Raw genomic sequence first — 23032 nt, forward strand, 5'->3', positions numbered from 1 at the left:
TGAGATTGGGTCAGTTTTGATGAATTTCTCAACACAAAAAATGTTTTGGAAAAAGTTTTGGAATTGAACTTTATTACATGAACATTTCCTGTTTTTCTGGTTTGCAGTGACTTTTGGTTTTTCAATTTAAGCTAACTGTAATTTAAAAAGTAAGAAGCGGTCGAAATTGAAATAAAATGTTTTGATTGACCTGAACTGATTTTTTTAAATTTTGTTTTCAGTGTGCAGAAATTTTCAAGATTTTAACTGTTTGTCCCAATTCAATAAGGGAAAAATTTTCAAAATCTCCAGAATGTTTGCAGGACAGGGAGACTGTTTCCCACCCTGCTCTGTGAGGAGAATGCTTTCTGGCAAGTGCAAAGTGGGTTGGGCCATTCTAGAAGGAATCAGAACACAATAAAATGGGGTGGGGTCAGTTACGAGATGTTCAGTTTCTGCATCTCTCCCAGTGGGCATCTACAGAGGGATTTTAATCCTGGCTGGATTTTAAAGATGCCTTTTGCAGATGGAACTCTTTCTGCTGGCCTAGGGTGTGAAAACTACATTTTAAGTGCAATCAACTGTCCCCCAGACTCTACCCTTGGGAAGAAAGCTCAGTTATAACTCACATAAATCTTTCCTACTAAACATTGCTTGATACAACCCATCTCATTCTTGGATGATGTGGGTCCCCTTATCTGGTTCCTGAAGGGAAGGGAGCCAGGAGCAATCTCTACATCATTTCATGGGGATGGAAGCTGGTTTCCCGTCCCTCCTCATCAGGTGGGAGCCTCCATGGAGATTTGTGGAACAGCAGCCAGTGCAAAAAAATCTCCCCGGATATGTTCCAGTTGCATCTATGCAATTTTGCAATAGTTGATCTAACATATCTATATAAAAAATGAGAAATAGTGACAAGAGCCTTGAATGGGTCAGTCTCTGCTCAGAACCTCACTGTTGGAACCTAGAGACCCAGAAGGAGAGACGGGTCTGGGCTGTAGAGCCCTTCATCTCTACAGCGCCAACTCCAATTCAGCTCTTTGTAAGTGTCAGGGACTGGGATGTGGGCAGTTGTGCATAGTGGTCTGAGCAGGTGTCAAGTCTAGTGGTAAGAACAAGAATCAGTAGCCAGGAATTGGCATCAAGGGTCAGACTCAGAACCAGAATCAGAACAAGATGCCAGAGCCAACGGCCAGAGCTGGAGATAGAGCTGAGGGTCAGACCTAGTGTCAGAAGTCAGGAACTGAAGCTGAGGGAAAGAGCCTTTAGCACAGGGTTAGTCACTAGGCGGACTGTGGGCCAAATCCGGACCACCAGATGCTTTTGAATGGACCATGAAATCTTTTTATTTACTTATTATTACCATTATTGTTTCTTATTTTTTTATTTTACTGTCCCATTCTTTCACGCTGCGATCTCCAGTACTTTGTACTGTGAATTTATGGTTCACCTTAATTCCTTATTTGCTTAATTTGAGCGATCAGTTTCAGCGAAAAAAAAACGAGAGTTTGTTCTTTTTTAAAAAATTACATTTTCCAATGTATGCTCTGAGGCTTATTTACACTGTTGAAGGTTATAGTCCCACTTCCGGCACTTTTGACTTTTCACTGCACTGTGTTTAAACACTGCAGCAAACAAAAGGAAAGTTGACGTTGAAAACTGTTCATGTAAAGAAGAGTGGACCAACACTCATTATTTTATTTTGCCATGATGTCCAAAGGCTCGACCAGTATGTTAAATTTGCATAGAGACTGAGGTTGTTGTTAAAAGTGGGGACATGAAATGGCACTATAAAGTGAAGCACATGGATTTTGACCACAAATATCCACTGGGCACCCGTTTAAGATCGGACAAGATCGCTGCATTAAAAGATGGATATTTTCAAAGAACAAATATTATTTCAAGGCTACTTGCGCTCATGAAAAGGCAGCTGAAGCTTCACTGAGTTGTCTGTGGGTAATGGCAAAACACAGGAAACCTTTTACAGATGGGGACTGTAGGAATGCTTGGCTGTCCCTCCCCGTCAATCTCGGAGGGAGGCCATGCCGCCTCACTCTGTGGTCTCTAGTAAGGCCAGGGTTAGTGGGATTAGTAGTCTCTAAGGCCCTGGCCTTCTAGGCAGGCCAAGCAACAAGTAGTCCAGGCAGGGGTGAAAGTAACTCCAAAGACTTAATGGAGCCGGCCCCCGGAAGGGGCAGGGGGCCTCAGGCAGAAGAGGTGGGGCTGGGCGGGTCAACGTCCCCCAGCTAGCCCTTCCATGCCGCCTGGAGCTCCAGCGGCGATTTAAAGGGCCTGGGGTAGCGGCAGCCACCCTTTGTTGACCCTGCTGGTAGGGTCCCTACCGGCATGGCTGCTGACGGGGGTGTGCTGCAACATTAAAGCACTGCCTTGGCAAAGGACCCTCCTTAAAATGCTACTGCGGCAGCACTTTAATGTCCTGTCCCTTTCCACCCCCCAACAGTGGCCCTGCTGGTACGGATCCTACCGGCATAGCCGCTGACCGGGGAGGCAAAAGGGGCAGGGACGTTAAAGCACTGTCACGGGCCGCGTACAGGCCAGTACTAGCTTCTTACCGGTACACCATAACGGCCCATACTGGCTCACTTTCACCCCTGAAGCCAGGGCTCTGGCCCCCGGCAGGGTAGAGCAACAAATAATCTAGCAAGCTCGGGCCCTTAGGCAGGGAGGAGCAAAAACCAGTCTAGGGGATCAGGCCCTCAGGCAGTTCAGAGCAATGAACAGTCTAGGAGCTCAGGTCCTCAGGCAGGGTGGAGCACCATACAGTTTAGGGCAGGGGAGGGCAAACTACGGCCCGTGGACCGGATCTGGCCTGTCAGGGCTGTGAATCTGGCCCGCGGGATTGCCAGCCCCATGGCGCAATGGGGCTAAGGCAAGCTCCCTGCCTGCCCTGGCCCCGCGCCGCTCCTGAAAGCGATTGGCACCACATCCCTATGGCCCCTGGGACAGAGGGCTCCATGTGCTGCCCTCGCCTGCTGGCACTGCCCCCCGCAGCTCTCATTGGCCAGGAAGGGGAATCACATATGTGTGTGACTCAGCATTCTGATCATCCAACGACATTCAATTGCATAATTGCTCCATTTTGACTGATAATCATCTGTGCAATTGCCTCAGTCTAGCCTTGATTGAACTCACTCCAAACTTGAAGGCCCTTGTCAGTGAGGACCTGTTACTTTTCCCACTGATGGTGAGTATTATAATTATATATTATTCACATATATTTTATTTTAAATTTGTATTGCCATATAAAATTACATTTTCAGTTGTGATACTACAGTTTTAACAGGTATTTCACAGTAATTATTCATAATTCATTTGCCTACTGCGTGTGTGTGTGTGTGTGTGTGTATTTTGTTATTGGAAAGACTTGAATCATAAAGCTAAGGTAAAGAGTTCATGTGTATAAGTATTATTTTCTTTCAAATTCTGATATTAATATTAAATAAACCACAAAAGGCTTGAAAGTTTCAAATATGTTTATCTAGCTATATACATATATGCCTACAATAATTTTATTTGACAGAACCAAAGGTAATACTCTTTGTAAACTTAAAACAAATTCAAAACTTAAAACAGTTGTCTGAAAGTGTTTTAATGCTAATATTTGCATCTTTTTGACATTTTATCTATGTACTTTCTCAAAATCTCAGATGTAATTTATTACATCTTTCTTGGAGGTTATTTTTAGGTTATACAGTGGTTTGATTTGCATTTTTCATTTACTGCACTAAAATATAAGCAATGGGAATTCTGCACCAAAAAAATTAAAATTAAAATTTTATTTGTCAAAATAAAACAGTATAATCATTTTAATCAGTTTAAATTATTTTGGTAATTTATTTCAAAATATCTGTCACTAAGTATGTCTGTAACAATACAGAAAACAAAAAAGATTAAGGAAATGTTTTTTGACAAATAGATTTCTTACTAGGCATATTAATACATAACTTTGAGTAATAATTAATTTAAACTGCAATACAGAAATGTATTTCCCACATCCCTCAGAAGCAGTGCAAAGGCTTGAAGGAGTCAGGAGTAACAGAGGAAATGAGGAAGAAGGAAGTAATTGCTGGGAAGGAGCCTGGGAGTGGATCTGGAGGATTGTTGGGTGTGGGTGGGAGAAGTATGGAATAGGGCTGTTGTTTTGTTTTTTGTGGGGGGAGGGATTGTTAGGGAGTTGGGATTCCTTCTCCACACAGATCCTGGCTGACTCCCAGCCTCTCCCATTCACTCAGGCACATCTGCCCCTGTCCCCATGTGTCCCTGCACCCCCACTCAGCCACCCCTCCTCTGCCATTCCCAGGCATTCCTATGCACCCCCTCCCTCATCCCCATGTACCCCCCTCTCCTGTCCCTGTGTGTCTGTCCCTGCATCCCTGCTCCAATTCAGCCCCCACCTCAGTCTGTCCCCCCCACTAGCTCTTCTGAACCCTAGTCTATGTAACCCCCCAGCAGTTCCATGTGACCCATTCTCTGTCCCTCCCCATATCCCGTGCCTCCTCATTTGGTCTTGTGGGCAGGAGGAACACAGCCTCTCCTTAGGGTGACCAGATGTCCTGATTTTATAGGGACAGTCCTGATTTTGGGGTCTTTTTCTTATATAGGCTCCTATTACCCCCCACCCCGTCCCGATTTTTCACATTTGCTGTCTGGTCACCTTACCTCTCCTCCTCCCTATTGGCTGCTGCCTGCTATGGCCGTTGAGTGGGCTGCCCTCGGTTCTGGTGCCATAACAGCCCCTAGTGGGCAAAAGGCATAATTGCAGCACCTCTCCAGCAGAATGTATTTTTTGCAGAGAAAAAAAAATCTGAGGGGGACATGAATTCTACACATGCACAGTGGTGCAGAATCCCCCCAGGAGTAATAATGCACAGCATTGTATGTGTTTGTTGTACAGGGGCACTTGTAGTGTGAAAAAATATTTATCTGGAGTCTGGACCTTGACTAAACCTTGATTAAGAAATTCGGACCTTGACAAAAAATAATTGGCTATCCCTGCCTTAGCAGGTCTATTGATTTCCTCAGCCAATGGGCAGCTGGGCCAATCAGGAGGCTCAGCTGGGGCCTAGACTACCTGGGGGTTAAGCTATCTGGTGGTCCCACTAGCTGTGGGCCCTTATTCCAGACAGTAAGGGAATGGCTGACTCAGAGACCCATGGAACATAGAGCCTGTAGTCTCTGCATCACTGGTTCTGATCTGGTGCTTAGGCTAGTCAGGACTGATACTATTGTTGCAATTACAGCAGTGACTAGAGACCCCAGTTCAGTGTTCTAGCTATACTGGCTCTCACTGACACAGAAATAGTCCTTTGATGGTTCTTTGGTGACTCAGTCCTAGAGGGACCCAGACCAGTTCCCATGTCACCCAAATGCCCGGTATAGCTGGCACTAAGTGGCTCCCTTGCTGGCAGACTCTGTAGATCAGGGGTCTCAAACTCAATTTACCTTAGTGCCAGTCCTCAAATCCTCCCAGCAGGCCAGTAATGTCACTCATGCCCCCCAAAACTCTACACACCCCAAAACTCTGCCACCCACCTGCCTAAGGCTCTTGGAGGGAGTTTGGGTCGGGAAGGAGGTCTGGGGTAGGGGATTGGGGTGCAGGCCGTTGGAGGGAGTTTGAGTTCAGAAGGGGTGAGAGTTTGGGCTCTGGGAGGGAGTGAGGGGAGGGGTGCAGGATCTGGGAGGGAATTTGAGGGCAGGAGGGGATGTGTGGGAAGGGGGAGGGGGTGCAGGAGGAGGAGGTGGGGTTACAGGCTCTGGGAGGGATGGGGAGGGGTGCAGGATCTGGAAGGGAGTTTGGGGGCAGGAGGGAGTGGGGGTGCAGGCTCTGGGAGGGGGTTGTGGGGTGCAGCACTTACCTGGGGCTCCAAGGCAGGGCGAGCCGAGGGGCCTCCACGCACTGCTGCCCCCAGGCACCACCCCAGCTGCGTCCCATTAGCCGCAGGGGCGTTCGGGGCGGTGGCAGCGGGCAGAAGCACAGCCCCACCCCGGGGCCACAGGGTCGGGCAGGCAGCCACTGGAGCGAGGTGGTGGACGCCGCTCAGCTCCGCTGTGCTGCTGGGGCCCAGGGCCATTTTAAATTGCCTGCGGGGGGGAAGCGCCCTGGAGCGGCAGGTGGGGCTAAGAGAGAGATCTGGCCCCAAAACTGCTGGAGCCCTGCGGGCCACATTAGGGAGGCTCGCGGGCCGCAGATGGACCACGGGCTGGAAGTTTGAGACCCCTGCTGTAGATGGACCAGGATGAGGCACATTAGCGGGGAGATGAGGGCCAAAAATGTACAGAAACTTGTATTGCTGCTGTATCTCTTCCTGGAACAGAGGAGTTCAGGCACCAGAACTGTCACTTCAGCACACCTCTCTTCCCAGCTAAATTCACTAAAAGCTATGGCTGGGCAGAAAATATGTGTTCCAGCCTGTAAGAATTTTTGGGATTTTGAATATTTTCCCCCTTGGAATTGGGGCCAAAAAAGTGAAAATCTTGAAAATGTTTGTGACCCAACACCAGCTTCCCCCCCCCGACACATACACAAACAAACCCCTCTTGGTTTGGGTCAATCAAAACATTTTGATAACTTGGAAATGTTTTGTTTAGATTTTGACCTTTTTTTCTTCATCACTTTTTTGGCATACAAATTAAGTTAAATTTCTACACAAAAAGTCTTTCTGAACTGAGAAACTGAAGCTTTTCATTTTGAAAATGAGCTTTTGTGAGCTACAGCTCACTTCATTTGAATGCATCCGATGAAGTGAGCTGTAGCTCATGAAAGCTTATGCTCAAATAAATTTGTTAGTCTCTAAGGTGCCACAAGTACTCCTTTTCTTTTTTGCGAATACAAACTAACATGTCTGTTACTCTGAAACCTGTTATTTTGAAAAAGTTGAAAAATCTTAAAACTTTTCTTCCAACGTTTTTCAAGTTTGGACATTCATCAGAACTGACTTTGACACAGAGGCCCCTTGGCAACGAGTTCTTTGCAAACAACTCTTGTCACAGACCTGACAAACTTACTAAGCCAAACAATGTCTTGTAGGGTACTTATCAATAAAGTGTAGTATGTAAGGTATCTATAGAAAGCTCTTAACTTGTCAAGATTCATAGTCATTGCAAGATGTATGCATAGGTAATATTTAAGGAATAAGGTATTTACATTGAAAATTTGCTTTTTGGACTTGGAGTAAAAGTTAATAACCAGGAGACAATATTCTCAGTGTTACCACTAGGGCTTGGGAAGTCAGATCTAAGGTATGTCTACACAGCAAAGAAAAACCCACGGCTGGCCCAACTAAGGCTCATGGGGCTCAGGGTGCAGGCCTCTTTCATTGCTTACGTCGACTGTTACTGGCTTTCAGAAGCCATCCCACAATGCCGTACACTAACAGTACAATCAATACAAGTGGTCCTAGTCAGGATGTACACCACCAACATAAGAAGCAAAATGTAGACAGGCACAGCAATGTAATTACTGCGGTGGCTGTATGCTGACATAAGTTAGGTTGACTTAATTTTGTAGTGTAGACATGGCCAAAGTATGATCCCCACCCTAAACAGCTCACTCCAACTGTTCAAAGACAGTTCCTTTTTAAATTGCTATAGTTCTTTTGATCTCTGGTGTACACAATCCTTTTCCATCATGGCATTGTCTCTTAATGACTTGCACGTGTTTGCAGAGAAAGGGCTTATATTGAACAATCCTGTTTCCCTTCTGCTTGCTTTTCCTTACATCCCTCTTATTAAACTAAATCAATGTAAAGAGAGCTTTAAACTAGGAATTCGGGAAAGATGGTTGGGAGATGTCCAGGTAATCTCCACACTGGATTTTAATATTGAGAGGGAAGAAAAAGAAGAAAGAAAGGATACAGCCGTGGGTAGGAGAATGTATATAAGGAGGAAGGGCAGTGTGGATTCCAGTCTAATAGGTTATACTGGCTGTAGAATGACCATGCCTAATAGGGTACAGAATGTGAGCGAGGCCAAACAGCAAAAATTAAGATGTTTGTACACCAATGCCAGGAGCCTAGGTAACAAAATGGAGGAACTAGAGCTACTAGTGCAGGAAGTGAAACCAGATATTACAGGGATAACAGAAACATGATGGAATAGTAGTCAAGACTGGACTACAGGTATTGAAGGGTATGTGCTGTTTAGGAAAGACAGAAATAAAGATAAAGGTGGTGGAGTAGCATTGTATATCAATGATGAGGTAGAATGTAAAGAAATAAGGAGCAATGGAATGGATAAGATAGAGTCTGTCTGGGCAAAAATCACATTGGAGAAGAAAACTACTAGAGCCTCCCCTGGGATAGAATCATAGAATCATAGAATCATAGAATATCAGGGTTGGAAGGGACCCCAGAAGGTCATCTAGTCCAACCCCCTGCTCAAAGCAGGACCAAGTCCCAGTTAAATCATCCCAGCCAGGGCTTTGTCAAGCCTGACCTTAAAAACCTCTAAGGAAGGAGATTCTACCACCTCCCTAGGTAACGCATTCCAGTGTTTCACCACCCTCTTAGTGAAAAAGTTTTTCCTAATATCCAATCTAAACCTCCCCCATTGCAACTTGAGACCATTACTCCTCGTTCTGTCATCTGCTACCATTGAGAACAGTCTAGAGCCATCCTCTTTGAAACCCCCTTTCAGGTAGTTGAAAGCAGCTATCAAATCCCCCCTCATTCTTCTCTTCTGCAGACTAAACAATCCCAGCTCCCTCAGCCTCTCCTCATAAGTCATGTGCTCTAGACCCCTAATCATTTTCGTTGCCCTTCGTTGTACTCTTTCCAATTTATCCACATCCTTCCTGTAGTGTGGGGCCCAAAACTGGACACAGTACTCCAGATGAGGCCTCACCAGTGTCGAATAGAGGGGAACGATCACGTCCCTCGATCTGCTCGCTATGCCCCTACTTATACAACCCAAAATGCCATTGGCCTTCTTGGCAACAAGGGCACACTGCTGACTCATATCCAGCTTCTCGTCCACTGTCACCCCTAGGTCCTTTTCCGCAGAACTGCTGCCGAGCCATTCGGTCCCTAGTCTGTAGCGGTGCATTGGATTCTTCCATCCTAAGTGCAGGACCCTGCACTTATCCTTATTGAACCTCATTAGATTTCTTTTGGCCCAATCTTCCAATTTGTCTAGGTCCTTCTGTATCCTATCCCTCCCCTCCAGCGTATCTACCACTCCTCCCAGTTTAGTATCATCCGCAAATTTGCTGAGAGTGCAATCCACACCATCCTCCAGATCATTTATGAAGATATTGAACAAAACGGGCCCCAGGACCGACCCCTGGGGCACTCCACTTGACACCGGCTGCCAACTAGACATGGAGCCATTGATCACTACCCGTTGAGCCCGACAATCTAGCCAGCTTTCTACCCACCTTATAGTGCATTCATCCAGCCCATACTTCCTTAACTTGCTGACAAGAATGCTGTGGGAGACCGTGTCAAAAGCTTTGCTAAAGTCAAGAAACAATACATCCACTGCTTTCCCTTCATCCACAGAACCAGTAATCTCATCATAAAAGGCGATTAGATTAGTCAGGCATGACCTTCCCTTGGTGAATCCATGCTGACTGTTCCTGATCACTTTCCTCTCCTCTAAGTGCTTCAGGATTGATTCTTTGAGGACCTGCTCCATGATTTTTCCAGGGACTGAGGTGAGGCTGACCGGCCTGTAGTTCCCAGGATCCTCCTTCTTCCCTTTTTTAAAGATGGGCACTACATTAGCCTTTTTCCAGTCATCCGGGACTTCCCCCGTTCGCCACGAGTTTTCAAAGATAATGGCCAAGGGCTCTGCAATCACAGCCGCCAATTCCTTCAGCACTCTCGGATGCAATTCGTCCGGCCCCATGGACTTGTGCACGTCCAGCTTTTCTAAATAGTCCCTAACCACCTCTATCTCTACAGAGGGCTGGCCATCTCTTCCCCATTTTGTGTTGCCCAGCACAGCAGTCTGGGAGCTGACCTTGTTAGTGAAAACAGAGGCAAAAAAAGCATTGAGTACATTAGCTTTTTCCACATCCTCTGTCACTAGCTTGCCTCCCTCATTCAGTAAGGGGCCCACACTTTCCTTGGCTTTCTTCTTGTTGCCAACATACCTGAAGAAACCCTTCTTGTTACTCTTGACATCTCTTGCTAGCTGCAGCTCCAGGTGCGATTTGGCCCTCCTGATATCTTTCCTACATGCCCGAGCAATATTTTTATACTCTTCCCTGGTCATATGTCCAACCTTCCACTTCTTGTAAGCTTCTTTTTTATGTTTAAGATCCGCTAGGATTTCACCATTAAGCCAAGCTGGTCGCCTGCCATATTTACTATTCTTTCGACTCATCGGGATGGTTTGTCCCTGTAACCTCAACAGGGATTCCTTGAAATACAGCCAGCTCTCCTGGACTCCCTTCCCTTTCATGTTAGTCCCCCAGGGGATCCTGGCCATCTGTTCCCTGAGGGAGTCAAAGTCTGCTTTCCTGAAGTCCAGGGTCCGTATCCTGCTGCTTACCTTTCTTCCCTGCGTCAGGATCCTGAACTCAACCAACTCATGGTCACTGCCTCCCAGATTCCCATCCACTTTTGCTTCCCCCACTAATTCTACCCGGTTTGTGAGCAGCAGGTCAAGAAAAGCGCTCCCCCTAGTTGGCTCCCCTAGCACTTGCACCAGGAAATTGTCCCCTACGCTTTCCAAAAACTTCCTGGATTGTCTATGCACCGCTGTATTGCTCTCCCAGCAGATATCAGGAAAATTAAAGTCACCCATGAGAATCAGGGCATGCGATCTAGTAGCTTCCGTGAGTTGCCGGAAGAAAGCCTCATCCACCTCATCCCCCTGGTCCGGTGGTCTATAGCAGACTCCCACCATGACATCACTCTTGTTGCACACACTTCTAAAATTAAGCCAGAGACACTCAGGTTTTTCCACAGTTTCGTACCGGAGCTCTGAGCAGTCATACTGCTCCCTTACATACAGTGCTACTCCCCCACCTTTTCTGCCCTGCCTGTCCTTCCTGAACAGTTTATAACCATCCATGACTGTACTCCAGTCATGTGAGTTATCCCACCAAGTCTCTGTTATTCCAATCACGTCATAATTCCTTGACATCACCAGGACCTCCAGTTCTCCCTGCTTGTTTCCAAGGCTTTGTGCATTTGTATATAAGCACTTGAGATAACCTGTTGATCGCCCCTCATTCCCAGTATGAGGCAGGAGCCCTCCCCTCACAGACATTCCTGCCTGTGCTTCCTCCCGGTATCCCGCTTTCCCACTTACCTCAGGGCTTTGGTCTCCTTCCCCCGGTGAACCTAGTTTAAAGCCCTCCTCACTAGGTTAGCCAGCCTGCTGGCAAAGATGTTCTTCCCTCTCTTCGTAAGATGGAGCCCGTCTCTGCCCAGCACTCCTCCTTCATGGAATACCATCCCATGGTCAAAGAATCCAAAGCCTTCTCTCCGACACCACCTGCGTAGCCATTCGTTGACCTCCACGATTCGACGGTCCCTACCCAGGCCTTTTCCTTCCACGGGGAGGATGGACGAGAACACCACTTGCGCCTCCAACTCCTTTATCCTTCTTCCCAGAGCCACGTAGTCCGCAGTGATCCGCTCAAGGTCATTCTTGGCAGTATCATTGGTGCCCACGTGGAGAAGCAGGAAGGGGTAGCGATCCGAGGGCTTGATGAGTCTCGGCAGTCTCTCCGTCACATCACGAATCTTAGCCCCTGGCAAGCAGCAGACTTCTCGGTTTTCCCGGTCAGGGCGGCAGATAGATGACTCAGTCCCCCGGAGGAGAGAGTCCCCGACCACCACCACCCGCCTTCTCCTCTTGGGAGTGGTGGTCGTGGAACCCCCAACCTCAGGACATCGCATCTCATGCCTCCCAACCAGCGGGGTCTCCTTCTGCTTTCTCCCCCCAGACATATCATCTAGTGCTTGGGATGTGTTATAGACCACCAGGATCTAATTTGGATATGGATAGAGCCCTCTTTAATGTTTTTAATGAAGTAAATACTAATGGAAACTGTGTGATCATGGGAGACTTTAACTTCCCAAATATAGACTGGAGGACGAGTGCTAGTAATAATAATAGGGCTCAGATTTTCCTAGATGTGATAGCTGATGGATTCCTTCATCAAGTATCAGAGTAGCAGCCGTGTTAGTCTGTATTCGCAAAAAGAAAAGGAGTACTTGTGGCACCTTAGAGACTAATAAATTTATTTGAGCATAAGCTTTCGTGAGCTACAGCTCAATTTGTTAGTCTCTAAGGTGCCACCAGTACTCCTTTTCTTTTTGCTTCATTGAGTAATTGGTGAACCGACTAGAGGGGATGCCATTTTAGATTTGGTTTTGGTGAGTAGTGAGGACCTCATAGAAGAAATGGTTGTAGGAGACAATCTTGGTTCAAGAGATCATGAGCTAATTCAGTTCAAAGTGAATGGAAGGATTAACAAAAATAAATCTGCAACTAGGGTTTTTGATTTCAAAAGAGCTGACTTTCAAAAATTAAGGAAATTAGTTACGGAAGTGGATTGAACTGAAGAACTTATGGATCTAAAGACAGAGGAGGCCTGGGATTACTTTAAATCAAAGATGCAGAAACTATCAGAAGCCTGCATCCCAAGAAAGGGGAAAAAATTCATAGGCAGGAGTTATAGACCAAGCTGGATGAACAAGCATCTCAGAGAGGTGATTAAAAAAAAGCAGAAAGCATACAGGGAGTGGAAGATGGGAGGGATCAGCAAGGAAAGCTATCTTATTTAGGTCAGAACATGTAGGGATAAAATGAGACAGGCAAAAAGTCAAGTAGAATTTGGCCTTGCAAAGGGAATTAAAAGCAATAGTAAAAGTTCTGTAGCCATATAAATAAGAAGAAAACAATTAAAGAAAAAGTGGGACCCCTAATCTCTGAGGATGAGTGGAGGCCAAGGATAATCTAGGCATGGCCCAATATCTAAAGAAATACTTTGCCTAAGTCTTTAGTAAGGCTAAAGAGGATCTTAGGGATAATGGTAGCATGACAAATGGGAATGAGGATATGGAGGTAGATATTACCATATCTGAGGAAGAGGTGAAACTTGAACAGCTTAATGGGACTAAATCAGGGGGCCCAGATAATCTTCATCCAAGAATATTAAAGGAATTGGCACCTGAAATTGCAAGCCCATTAGCAAGAATTTTTAATGACTCTGTAAACTCAGGGGTTGTACCATATGATTGAGAATTGCTAACATAGTTCCTATTTTTAAGAAAGGAAAAAAAAGTGATCCGGGTAACTACAGGCCTGTTAGTTTGACATCTCCAGTATGCAAGGTCTTGGAAAAATTTTTGAAGGAGAAAGTAGTTAAGGACATTGAGGTCAATGGTAAATGGGACAAAATACAACATGGTTTTACAAAAGGTAGATCGTGCCAAACCAACCTGATCTCCTTCTTTGAGAAAGTAACAGATTTTTTAGACAAAGAAAACACAGTGGATCTAATTTACCTAGATTTCAGTAAGGCACTTGATACCGTGCCCCATAGGGAATTATTAGTTAAATTGGAAAAGATGGGGATCAATATGAAAATTGAAAGGTGGATAAGGAATTGGTTAACAGGGAGACTACAGCGGGTCCTACTGAAAGGTGAACTGTCAGGCTGGAGGGAGGTTACTAGTGGAATTCCTCAGGGATCAGTTTTGGGACCAATCTTATTTAATCTTTTTATTACTGACCTCGGCACAAAAAGTGGGAGTGTGCTAATAAAGTTTGCAGATGATACAAAGCTGGGAGGTATTGCCAATTAGAGAAGGCCTGGGAAATCATACAGGAAGATTTGGATGACCTTGTAAACTGGAATAATAGTAATAGGATGAAATTGAATAGTGAGAAGTGTAAGGTTATGCATTTAGGGATTAATAACAAGAATTTTAGTTATAAACTGGGGACACATCAATTAGAAGTAACGGAGGAGGAGAAGGACCTTGGAGTATTGGTTGATCATAGGATGACTATGAGCTGCCAATGTGATATGGCTGTGAAAAAAGCTAATGCAGTCTTGGGATGCATCAGGCAAGGTATTTCCAGTAGAGATAAGGAGGTTTTAGTACCGTTATACAAGGCACTGGTGAGACCTCACCTGGAATACTGTGTGCAGTTCTGGTCTCCTATGTTTAAGAAGGATGAATTCAAACTGGAACAGGTACAGAGAAGGGCTACTAGGATGATCTGAGGAATGGAAAACCTGTCTTATGAAAGGAGACTCAAGGAGCTTGGCTTGTTTAGCCTAACTAAAAGAAGTTTGAGGGGAGATATGATTGCTCTCTATAAATATATCAGCGGGCTAAATACCGGAGAGGGAGAGGAATTATTTAAGCTCAGTACCAAAGTGGACACAAGAACAAATGGATATAACCTGGTCATTGGGAAGTTTAAACTTGAAATTAGACGAAGGTTTCTAACCATCAGAGAAGTGAACTTTTGGAATAGCCTTCCAAGGGAAGCAGTGGGGACAAAAGACCTATCTGGCTTTAAGATTAAACTCAATAAGTTTATGGAGGAGATGGTATGATGGGATAACATGATTTTGGTAATTAATTGATCTTTAACTATTCATGGTAAATAGGCCCAATGGCCTGTGATGGGATGTTAGATGGGGTGGGATCTGAGTTACTACAGAAAATTCTTTCCTGGGTATCTGGCTGGTGAATCTTGCCCATATGCTCAGGGTTTAGCTGATCACCATATTTGAGGTTGGGAAGGAATTTTCCTCCAGGGCAGATTGGAAGAGGCCCTGGAGGTTTTTCCCCTTCCTCTGTAGCATGGGGCACGGGTCACTTGCTGGAGGATTCTCTGCTCCTTGAAGTCTTTAAACTACGATTTGAGGACTTCAATAGCTCAGACATAGGTGAGAGGTTTTTCACAGGAGTGGGTGGGTGAGATTCTGTGGCCTGCGTTGTGCAGGAGGTTGGACTAGATGATCATAATGGTCCCTTCTGACCTTAGTATCTATGAATCTATGTATCTATTCATACAGCAAATTATTGGTTATCCCAATAACCAAGTCAACATACAGTTGTCATAAATTATTACATAGCAGCTCAGTGACAATCACTTGGGCTCCCCCAAGATTCCATCTCTTGTGCATTTGGAGAGGTAACTACTTATTACGTTCTATATAGAGAAACTCCATGCAGAAAAATGATGTTAAAAGACTCCTTTTCAGGTTGCACATCAGTTACTTGAAAACTATTTTAGCATTAAGATTGCCTGCAGCAGCAATTTTACCTGTATCCTTTCTGTCACTCTATGTGCTGGTGTGGAAACACTGTAGATGTCTGGGAGCAGGCTCAGTGACCAATTGGAAAGTTCAGAAAAGTAGGAGCAAGAATATAGCAAGTTGTACTGAGCATGCTGCTGCTTATAACTCGGTCAAATCTGAATAAAATAAAAATAAAATAAAACTCGGAGAAAGCATAAATATCTTCCTGCCAAATTTGAAGTTTCTAGTTCAAACCCCTAAGCAGCTAGAACTGTTGAAAAAATGTAGAAACATTTAATACTGACAAATCTAGCCTTTTTTATAGTCTGATGTTGCAGCCATTGCTGTCAAGTGAGCAGTCAGTATGATTGGGATGAGCTCTCAAAGAATGAGCTCTCAAAACTGGAGACTCGCATACAAAACCAATCTTCCATACAAACTTCCACATGGCTGGACTTTACAAAAATGAGACAAGCCATTTACAATGCACACTTAACATCTCTACAGAGGAAAAAGGACAGTAAACTATCTAAACTCCTACATGCCACAGGGGGTACAACAGTGGTACCTTGAACTCACCTGACAATATTGTTAATCTATCCAAACACACACTTAGCCCGGCGGAAGAGTCTGTCCTATCTCGGGGACTCTCTTTCTGCCCCACCACCCCCACGAACATGATACAGTTCTGCGGTGATCTGGAAGCCTACTTTCGTCATCTCCGACTCAAGGAATATTTTCAACACACCATTGAACAGTGCACTAACCCACAGGAACCCTCCTACCAACACTACAAGAAGAAGAATTCTGCATGGACTCCTCCTGACACTCGAAATGACAGACTGGACTTCTGCATAGAGTGCTTCTGCAGACGTGCACAGGCTGAAATTGTGAACGAACAGCATCACTTGCCCCATAACCTCAGCCATACAGAACGCAACACCATCTACAGCCTCAGAAACAACTCTGACATTATAATCAAAGGGGCTGACAAAGGAGGTGCTGTAGTCATAATGAACAGGTCGGATTATAAACAGGAGGCTGCCAGCACCACATTCTACAGGCCACTATCCTCTGATCCCACTGAGGAGTACCAAAAGAAACTACACCAGCTGCTCAAGAAACTCCATGCTACAGCACGGGAACAAAACCACACGGACACACCCCCAAACCCCAACCAGGAGTATTCCATTTGCTACCCAAGATCCATAAACCTGGAAACCCTGGATGCCCCATCATCTCAGGCTTCGGCACTCTTACTGCAGAATTATCTGGCTATGTGGACTCTCTTCTCAGACCCTACGCTACCAGCACTTCTAGCTATCTTCGAGACACCACCAACTTCCTGAGGAAACTACAATGCATTGGTGATCTTCCTGAAAACACCATCCTGGCCACCATGGATGTAGAAGCTCTTTACACCAATATTCCACATGAGGATGGACTACAAGCTGTCAAGAACAGTATCCCTGATGAGGCCATGGCACACCTGGTGACTGAGCTTTGTGACTTTGTCCTCACCCACAACCATTTCAGGTTTGGGGACCACTTATACCTTCAAGTCAATGGCACTGCTATGGGTACCCGCATGGCCCCACAGTATGCCAACATCTTTATGGCTGACTTAGAACAACGCTTCCTCAGCTCTCGTCCCCTAGTGCCCCTCCTCTACTTGCGCTACATTGATGACATCATCATATGGAGCCATGGGAAGGAGGCCCTTGAAGATTTCCAACTGGATTTCAACAATTTCCAACCCACCATCAACCTCAGCCTGGACCAATCCACACAACAGATCCACTTCCTGGACACTACAGTGCAAATAAGTGATGGTCACATAAACACCACCCTATACCAGAAGCCTACTGACCGCTATGCTTACTTACATGCCTCCAGATTCCATCCAGGACACATCACACGATCCATTGTCTACTGCCAAGCCCTAAGATACAACCAAATTTGCTCCAATCCCTCAGACAGAGACAAACACCTACAAGATCTTTATCAAACGTTCTTAAAATTACAATACCCACCTGGGGAAGTGAGGAAACAGATTGACAGAGCTAGATGGGTACTCAGAAATCACCTACTACAGGACAGGCCCAACAAGGAAAATAACAGAACACACTTGCCATCACATACAGCCCCCAGCTAAAACCTCTCCAGCACATTATCAATGATCTACAACCTATCCTGGAAAACGATCCCTCACTCTCTCAGGCCTTGGGAGGCAGGCCAGTCCTTGCTTACAGACAGCCCCTCAACCTGAAGCAAATACTCACCAGCAACTACACACCACACCACAGAAACACTAACCCAGGAACCTATCCCTGTAACAAACCTCGTTGCCTACTCTGTCCCCATATCTACTCGAGAGACACCATCAGAGGACCCAACCATATCATCCACACCATCAGAGGCTCATTCACCTGAACATCTACTAATGTTATATATGCCATTATGTGCCAGCAATGCCCCCTGCCATGTACATTGGCCAAACTGGACAGTCCCTACGTAAAAGAATAAATGGACACAAATCGGACATCAGGAATGGTAACATACAAAAGCCAGTAGGAGAACACTTCAATCTTCCTGGATTCTATAACAGATTTAAAAGTAGCTATACTTGAACAAAAAAACTTCAGAAACAGACTTCAAAGAGAAACAGCAGAACTAAAATTCATTTGCAAATTTCACACCATTAATTTGGGCCTGAATAGGGACTGGGAGTGGCTGGCTCATTACAAAAGCAGTTTTGCCTCTCCTGGTATTGACACCTCCTCATCTATTATTGGGAGTGGACTACATCCACCCTGATTGAATTGGTCCTGTCAATACTAGTTCTCCACTTGTGAGGCAACTCCCTTCTCTTCATGTGTCAATATAATAATGCCTGCATCTGTAATTTTCACTCCATGCATCCAATGAAATGGGTTCTAGCCCACGAAAGCTTATGTCCAAATAAATCTGTTAGTCTTTAAGGTGCCACTGGACTCCTTTTTGTTTTAATCAGTATGATATTTGTCTAATCAGCATTTTAAAGATTTCCTTGGTATTAGCATGCAACCAACATGATGGTTCAAGGCACCTTCATAATATCACTTTCCAACACCATGGGCTCCTTGTACCACTATAACCTGAGTACAGAGCACAACTGGTTCCCTAGATCAGGAATCCTGTATGGCCCATTCCCAGGCAGCTTGAGCCATCCAGTCCCACATTGTTTCTCTGATCGAAGGCCCAGAGGCATCACTTTCTCAGGACAGCACTTTCCTTCTCAGCACCAGGGTGGATTTGATTTAAATCAAATTGATTTAAATCACTAGTCAGGAAGACTTGATTTAATCATGGTTCTACATAGAAGTGTATTCTTGTTGGTTGTTATAACCTTAATACATATTCTTCACAATTCAGAGATAGATGTAGGTTTCATTTTTAGAAGGTACACACGATACATTTTTAAACAGTGATTTATTTTTAAAACTTTTCAGATTAGTTTTACAGCTATATCAGAATATGAGTGATTATTTGGTTATTTCATTTACCAAAGGTAATTGAAGCATATATTTATGAAGTCACTGGGAGGTGAACTATCTCCAATTCAACAGGTTAATCATTATTATTTGGAGGATTTTCTTGCCATGCTGTATTAGGAGGAGAACATCACCAGACAGACATTTAAATTGTTTTATTTAACTAAAACAACAACATTAAGTATTCTGGATTTTTTTTTTCAACAGCAAACATATAATATTTTAACAAAAAAGCATATGTCCCTCCCTTCTCACATTTATCTCTAGACTTCTTCTCCTTGTCCAGATCTATTCTGCCCCTAATAATCTTCTATTCATTGAACTTTTTCACCTTAGAGACTAACAAATTTATTAGAGCATAAGCTTTCGTGAGCTACAGCTCACTTCATCGGATGCATTTGGTGGAAAAAACAGAGGAGAGATTTATATACACACACACAGAGAACATGAAACAATGGGTTTATCATACACACTGTAAGGAGAGTGATCACTTAAGATAAGCCATCACCCACAGCAGGGGGGGGAAAGGAGGAAAACCTTCCATGGTGACAAGCAGGTAGGCTAATTCCAGCAGTTAACAAGAATATCAGAGGAACAGTGGGGGGTGGGGTGGGGGGGGAGAAATACCATGGGGAAATAGTTTTACTTTGTGTAATGACTCATCCATTCCCAGTCTCTATTCAAGCCTAAGTTAATTGTATCCAGTTTGCAAATTAATTCCAATTCAGCAGTCTCTCGTTGGAGTCTGTTTCTGAAGCTTTTTTGTTGAAGTATAGCCACTCTTAGGTCTGTGATCGAGTGACCAGAGAGATTGAAGTGTTCTCCAACTGGTTTTTGAATGTTATAATTCTTGACGTCTGATTTGTGTCCATTCATTCTTTTACGTAGAGACTGTCCAGTTTGGCCAATGTACATGGCAGAGGGGCATTGCTGGCACATGATGGCATATATCACATTGGTAGATGCGCAGGTGAACGAGCCTCTGATAGTGGCAAGAATTATAACATTCAAAAACCAGTTGGAGAACACTTCAATCTCTCTGGTCACTCGATCACAGACCTAAGAGTGGCTATACTTCAACAAAAAAGCTTCAAAAACAGACTCCAACGAGAGACTGCTGAATTGGAATTAATTTGCAAACTGGATACAATTAACTTAGGCTTGAATAGAGACTGGGAATGGATGAGTCATTACACAAAGTAAAACTATTTCCCCATGGTATTTCTCCCCCCCACCCCACCCCCCACTGTTCCTCTGATATTCTTGTTAACTGCTGGAATTAGCCTACCTGCTTGTCACCATGGAAGGTTTTCCTCCTTTCCCCCCCCTGCTGTGGGTGATGGCTTATCTTAAGTGATCACTCTCCTTACAGTGTGTATGATAAACCCATTGTTTCATGTTCTCTGTGTGTGTGTATATAAATCTCTCCTCTGTTTTTTCCACCAAATGCATCCGATGAAGTGAGCTGTAGCTCACGAAAGCTTATGCTCTAATAAATTTGTTAGTCTCTAAGGTGCCACAAGTACTCCTTTTCTTTTTGCGAATACAGACTAACACGGCTGCTACTCTGAAACCTGTCATTGAACTTTTTGAAACTTTTCATTTTTAGAGAGAGGTAAGGAATTGACTGTGTATACATAAATTTGCAGAGGGACAATAGAGTTGAGGTCAGTTATTTCTCACCTCTATATATTTATTTATTTAAAACATTTTTGCTGTTAACAAGTATGTTACCTCTGGAGACACAAATCCATAGTTTGAGAACTGCAAAACTAAGCATCTCTGATGGTATCTTCTAGACTGAGTACTGAGTTCCATTGTGTAGATAGAAAGATTAACCTAAAAAATCTATACAGAAGCCTGTGGAACCCCATAATCCCCATTGGGATCCTAATCCATGAACTATTGGAACTCATTTACAAAATTTTCTTAAACATTACATGAATATATTGTCTCATACTATAGAATTAGAATTTATAATCCCTATTCCATGACGAGATATCTTTGAGCTATAATGTATCTTAATTAAAACTATCTTTAGATAGATTTATTCCTCAAAAATAATTTTACCAAAAAAATCCGATTTAAATTAAAAAATCCGTTTTTTAATTTTTTTTAAAAAAATCATTGATTTTTATCCACCTGCTCAGCACTCTACTCAGAGCATCCTTGAGCTCCTTGTTCCTCATGTTGTAGATCAGGGGGTTCAGTACAGGGGTCACAAAGGTGTAGACCACAGACACCACCTGGCCTTGCTGGTGTAGCTGGAGCTTTTGTAGGAGTAAATGAAGATGCAGCAGCCATATTGCAGAAGGACAACTGTCAGGTGGGAAGAGCAGATGGAGAAGGCACGGTGCCAGCTGTCTGCAGAGTGGATCCACAGGTTGGCAGCCACAATAAAAGACATAAGAGATGCAAATCAGAAGGAAGGGGATTGTCAGGGTTATCATAGTCACAGCAAAAATGATGGCTTCAAGGCTCTTCGTGTTGCCACACACCAGCCACAAGACACAATAGAAGTGGTTGATTTCATTGGTGCCACAGAACGGCAGATGGAACAGCAGAATAGTAACTTGCAGGGCAAATAAGAACCCCCGCACCAGTGACCCAGCTATAAGGCGCACATTGTATCAGCCTTATCTGGTTTTCTTCCCCCATGGAACCCAGCATGTGGGACTTGCCAAAAGAAAAGTGGGGAGAGGAGTAGAGCCAGAGGATATGGCATTGCACTTCTGGGAAACATTCAGGTTCAATATCAGGAAGCACCTTCCAATTCTATAAGCTGGAGACTTATCAGTTGGAAGTGACAGAGGAGGAGAAAGACGTGGGTGTATTGGTTGATCACAGGATGTCTATGAGCTGTGATGTGGCCATGGAAAAAGGCTAATGCAGTCCTACGATGCATCAGGTGAGGTATTTCCAGTAGAGACAGGGAAGTGTTAATACCATTATACAAGGCACTGGTGAGACCTCAGCTGGAATACTGTGTGCAATTCTGGTCTCCTATGTTTAAGAAAGATGAATTCAAACTAGAACAGGTGCAAAGAAGGGTTACAAGGACGATCCTACCTTATGAGAGGAGACTCAAAGAGCTTGGCTTGTTTAGCTGAACCAAAGAAGGCTATGGGGACATATAATTGCTCTCTATAAATACATCAGAGAGATAAAGACCAGGGATGGAGAGGCATTATTTATGTTAAGCACCGATATAGACACGAGGACAAATGTATATAAATTGGCCATCAGCAAGTTTAGGCTTGAAATTAGAGGAAGGTTTCTAACCATCAGAGGAGTGAAGTTCTGGACCAGCCTTCCAAGGGGAGCAGAGTGGGTAAAATACCTAACTGGCTTCAAGACTGAACTTGATAAGTTTATGGAGGGGATGGTATGACGAGACTGCCTACAATGGCATGTAGCTGATCTGCAACTGCTAGGAGCAAATATCTCCAATGGCCAGTGATGGGACACTAGGTGGGGAGGGCTTTGAGTTACTACAGAAAATTCTTTCCCAGGTGTTTGGCTAGTGGGTCCAACTGATCACCATATCTGGGGTTGGGAAGGAATTTTTGCCCAAGTCAGATTGTCAGAGACTCTGGGAGTTTCTCACCTTCTGCTGCAGCATGGGGCACATGGCACTTAAATTAGTTTAAATTAGTGTAAATGGCAGATTCCCAGTAACTTGAACTCTTTAAATCATGATTTGAGGACTTCAGTAACTCAGCCAGAGGTTATGGGTCTATTTCAGGAGTGGGTGGGTGAGGTTCTGTGGCCTGCAATGTGCAGGAGGTCAGACTAGATGATCATGATGGTCCCTTCTGACCTTATAATGTAGGAATGTATGAGTACAGGGCTGGCACCCATCTGCAAGGGCTAATTCTGAAATCAGCTGTGCTCTAATATAAGGAGACTCACTCACGGTCTCCCTACAGTGCATTCTTCTATTATGTATAATTTCTGAGTCCCTCAAAATGCAAGGAAAGACCTGTTCCTACCCCAAGGAGTGCACTTCTTAACGTCCACATGGCACAATAAACGAGCCTCATAAACAGACAAGGAAGGGGAGGGAAACGGTGAGGGTGACAACAACAAAGTGACACAGTTTGATGATTCTGTTAATGTCTTGCCGGTCTCTTCTTCTCCCCCCATTTTTTTCTCCTCACTCCCTTCTCAAAGGCAAGCCAACCAGGGTGAGTTCTGAGGGGAAGTTTTAGCAAGGCAAGAGATGGCAGGTTTGCAGAGGGATTGCCATGCAACCCAGCTGCATCGGAGCAATGAAGAG

The 23032-nt window shown here is 44.5% G+C and overlaps 1 protein-coding gene across 1 annotated transcript; it reads right to left on the bottom strand.

Annotated features, from left to right (window-relative positions):
- Positions 1–1917: 1917 nt before the first annotated feature.
- Positions 1918–21380, bottom strand: LOC119856924 (olfactory receptor 10V1-like; the record flags this gene model as incomplete). Its single annotated transcript, XM_038405020.1, is given in 5 exon segments — positions 1918–1929; positions 5856–6081; positions 20896–21013; positions 21016–21154; positions 21156–21380. Coding segments are annotated over 5 exon segments (720 nt in total), but the record flags the coding sequence as incomplete, so codon positions are not given.
- Positions 21381–23032: the final 1652 nt, after the last annotated feature.

Source organism: Dermochelys coriacea, chromosome 6 (genome assembly GCF_009764565.3).
Source record: "Dermochelys coriacea isolate rDerCor1 chromosome 6, rDerCor1.pri.v4, whole genome shotgun sequence".
NCBI classification, from domain to species: Eukaryota; Metazoa; Chordata; order Testudines; family Dermochelyidae; genus Dermochelys; species Dermochelys coriacea.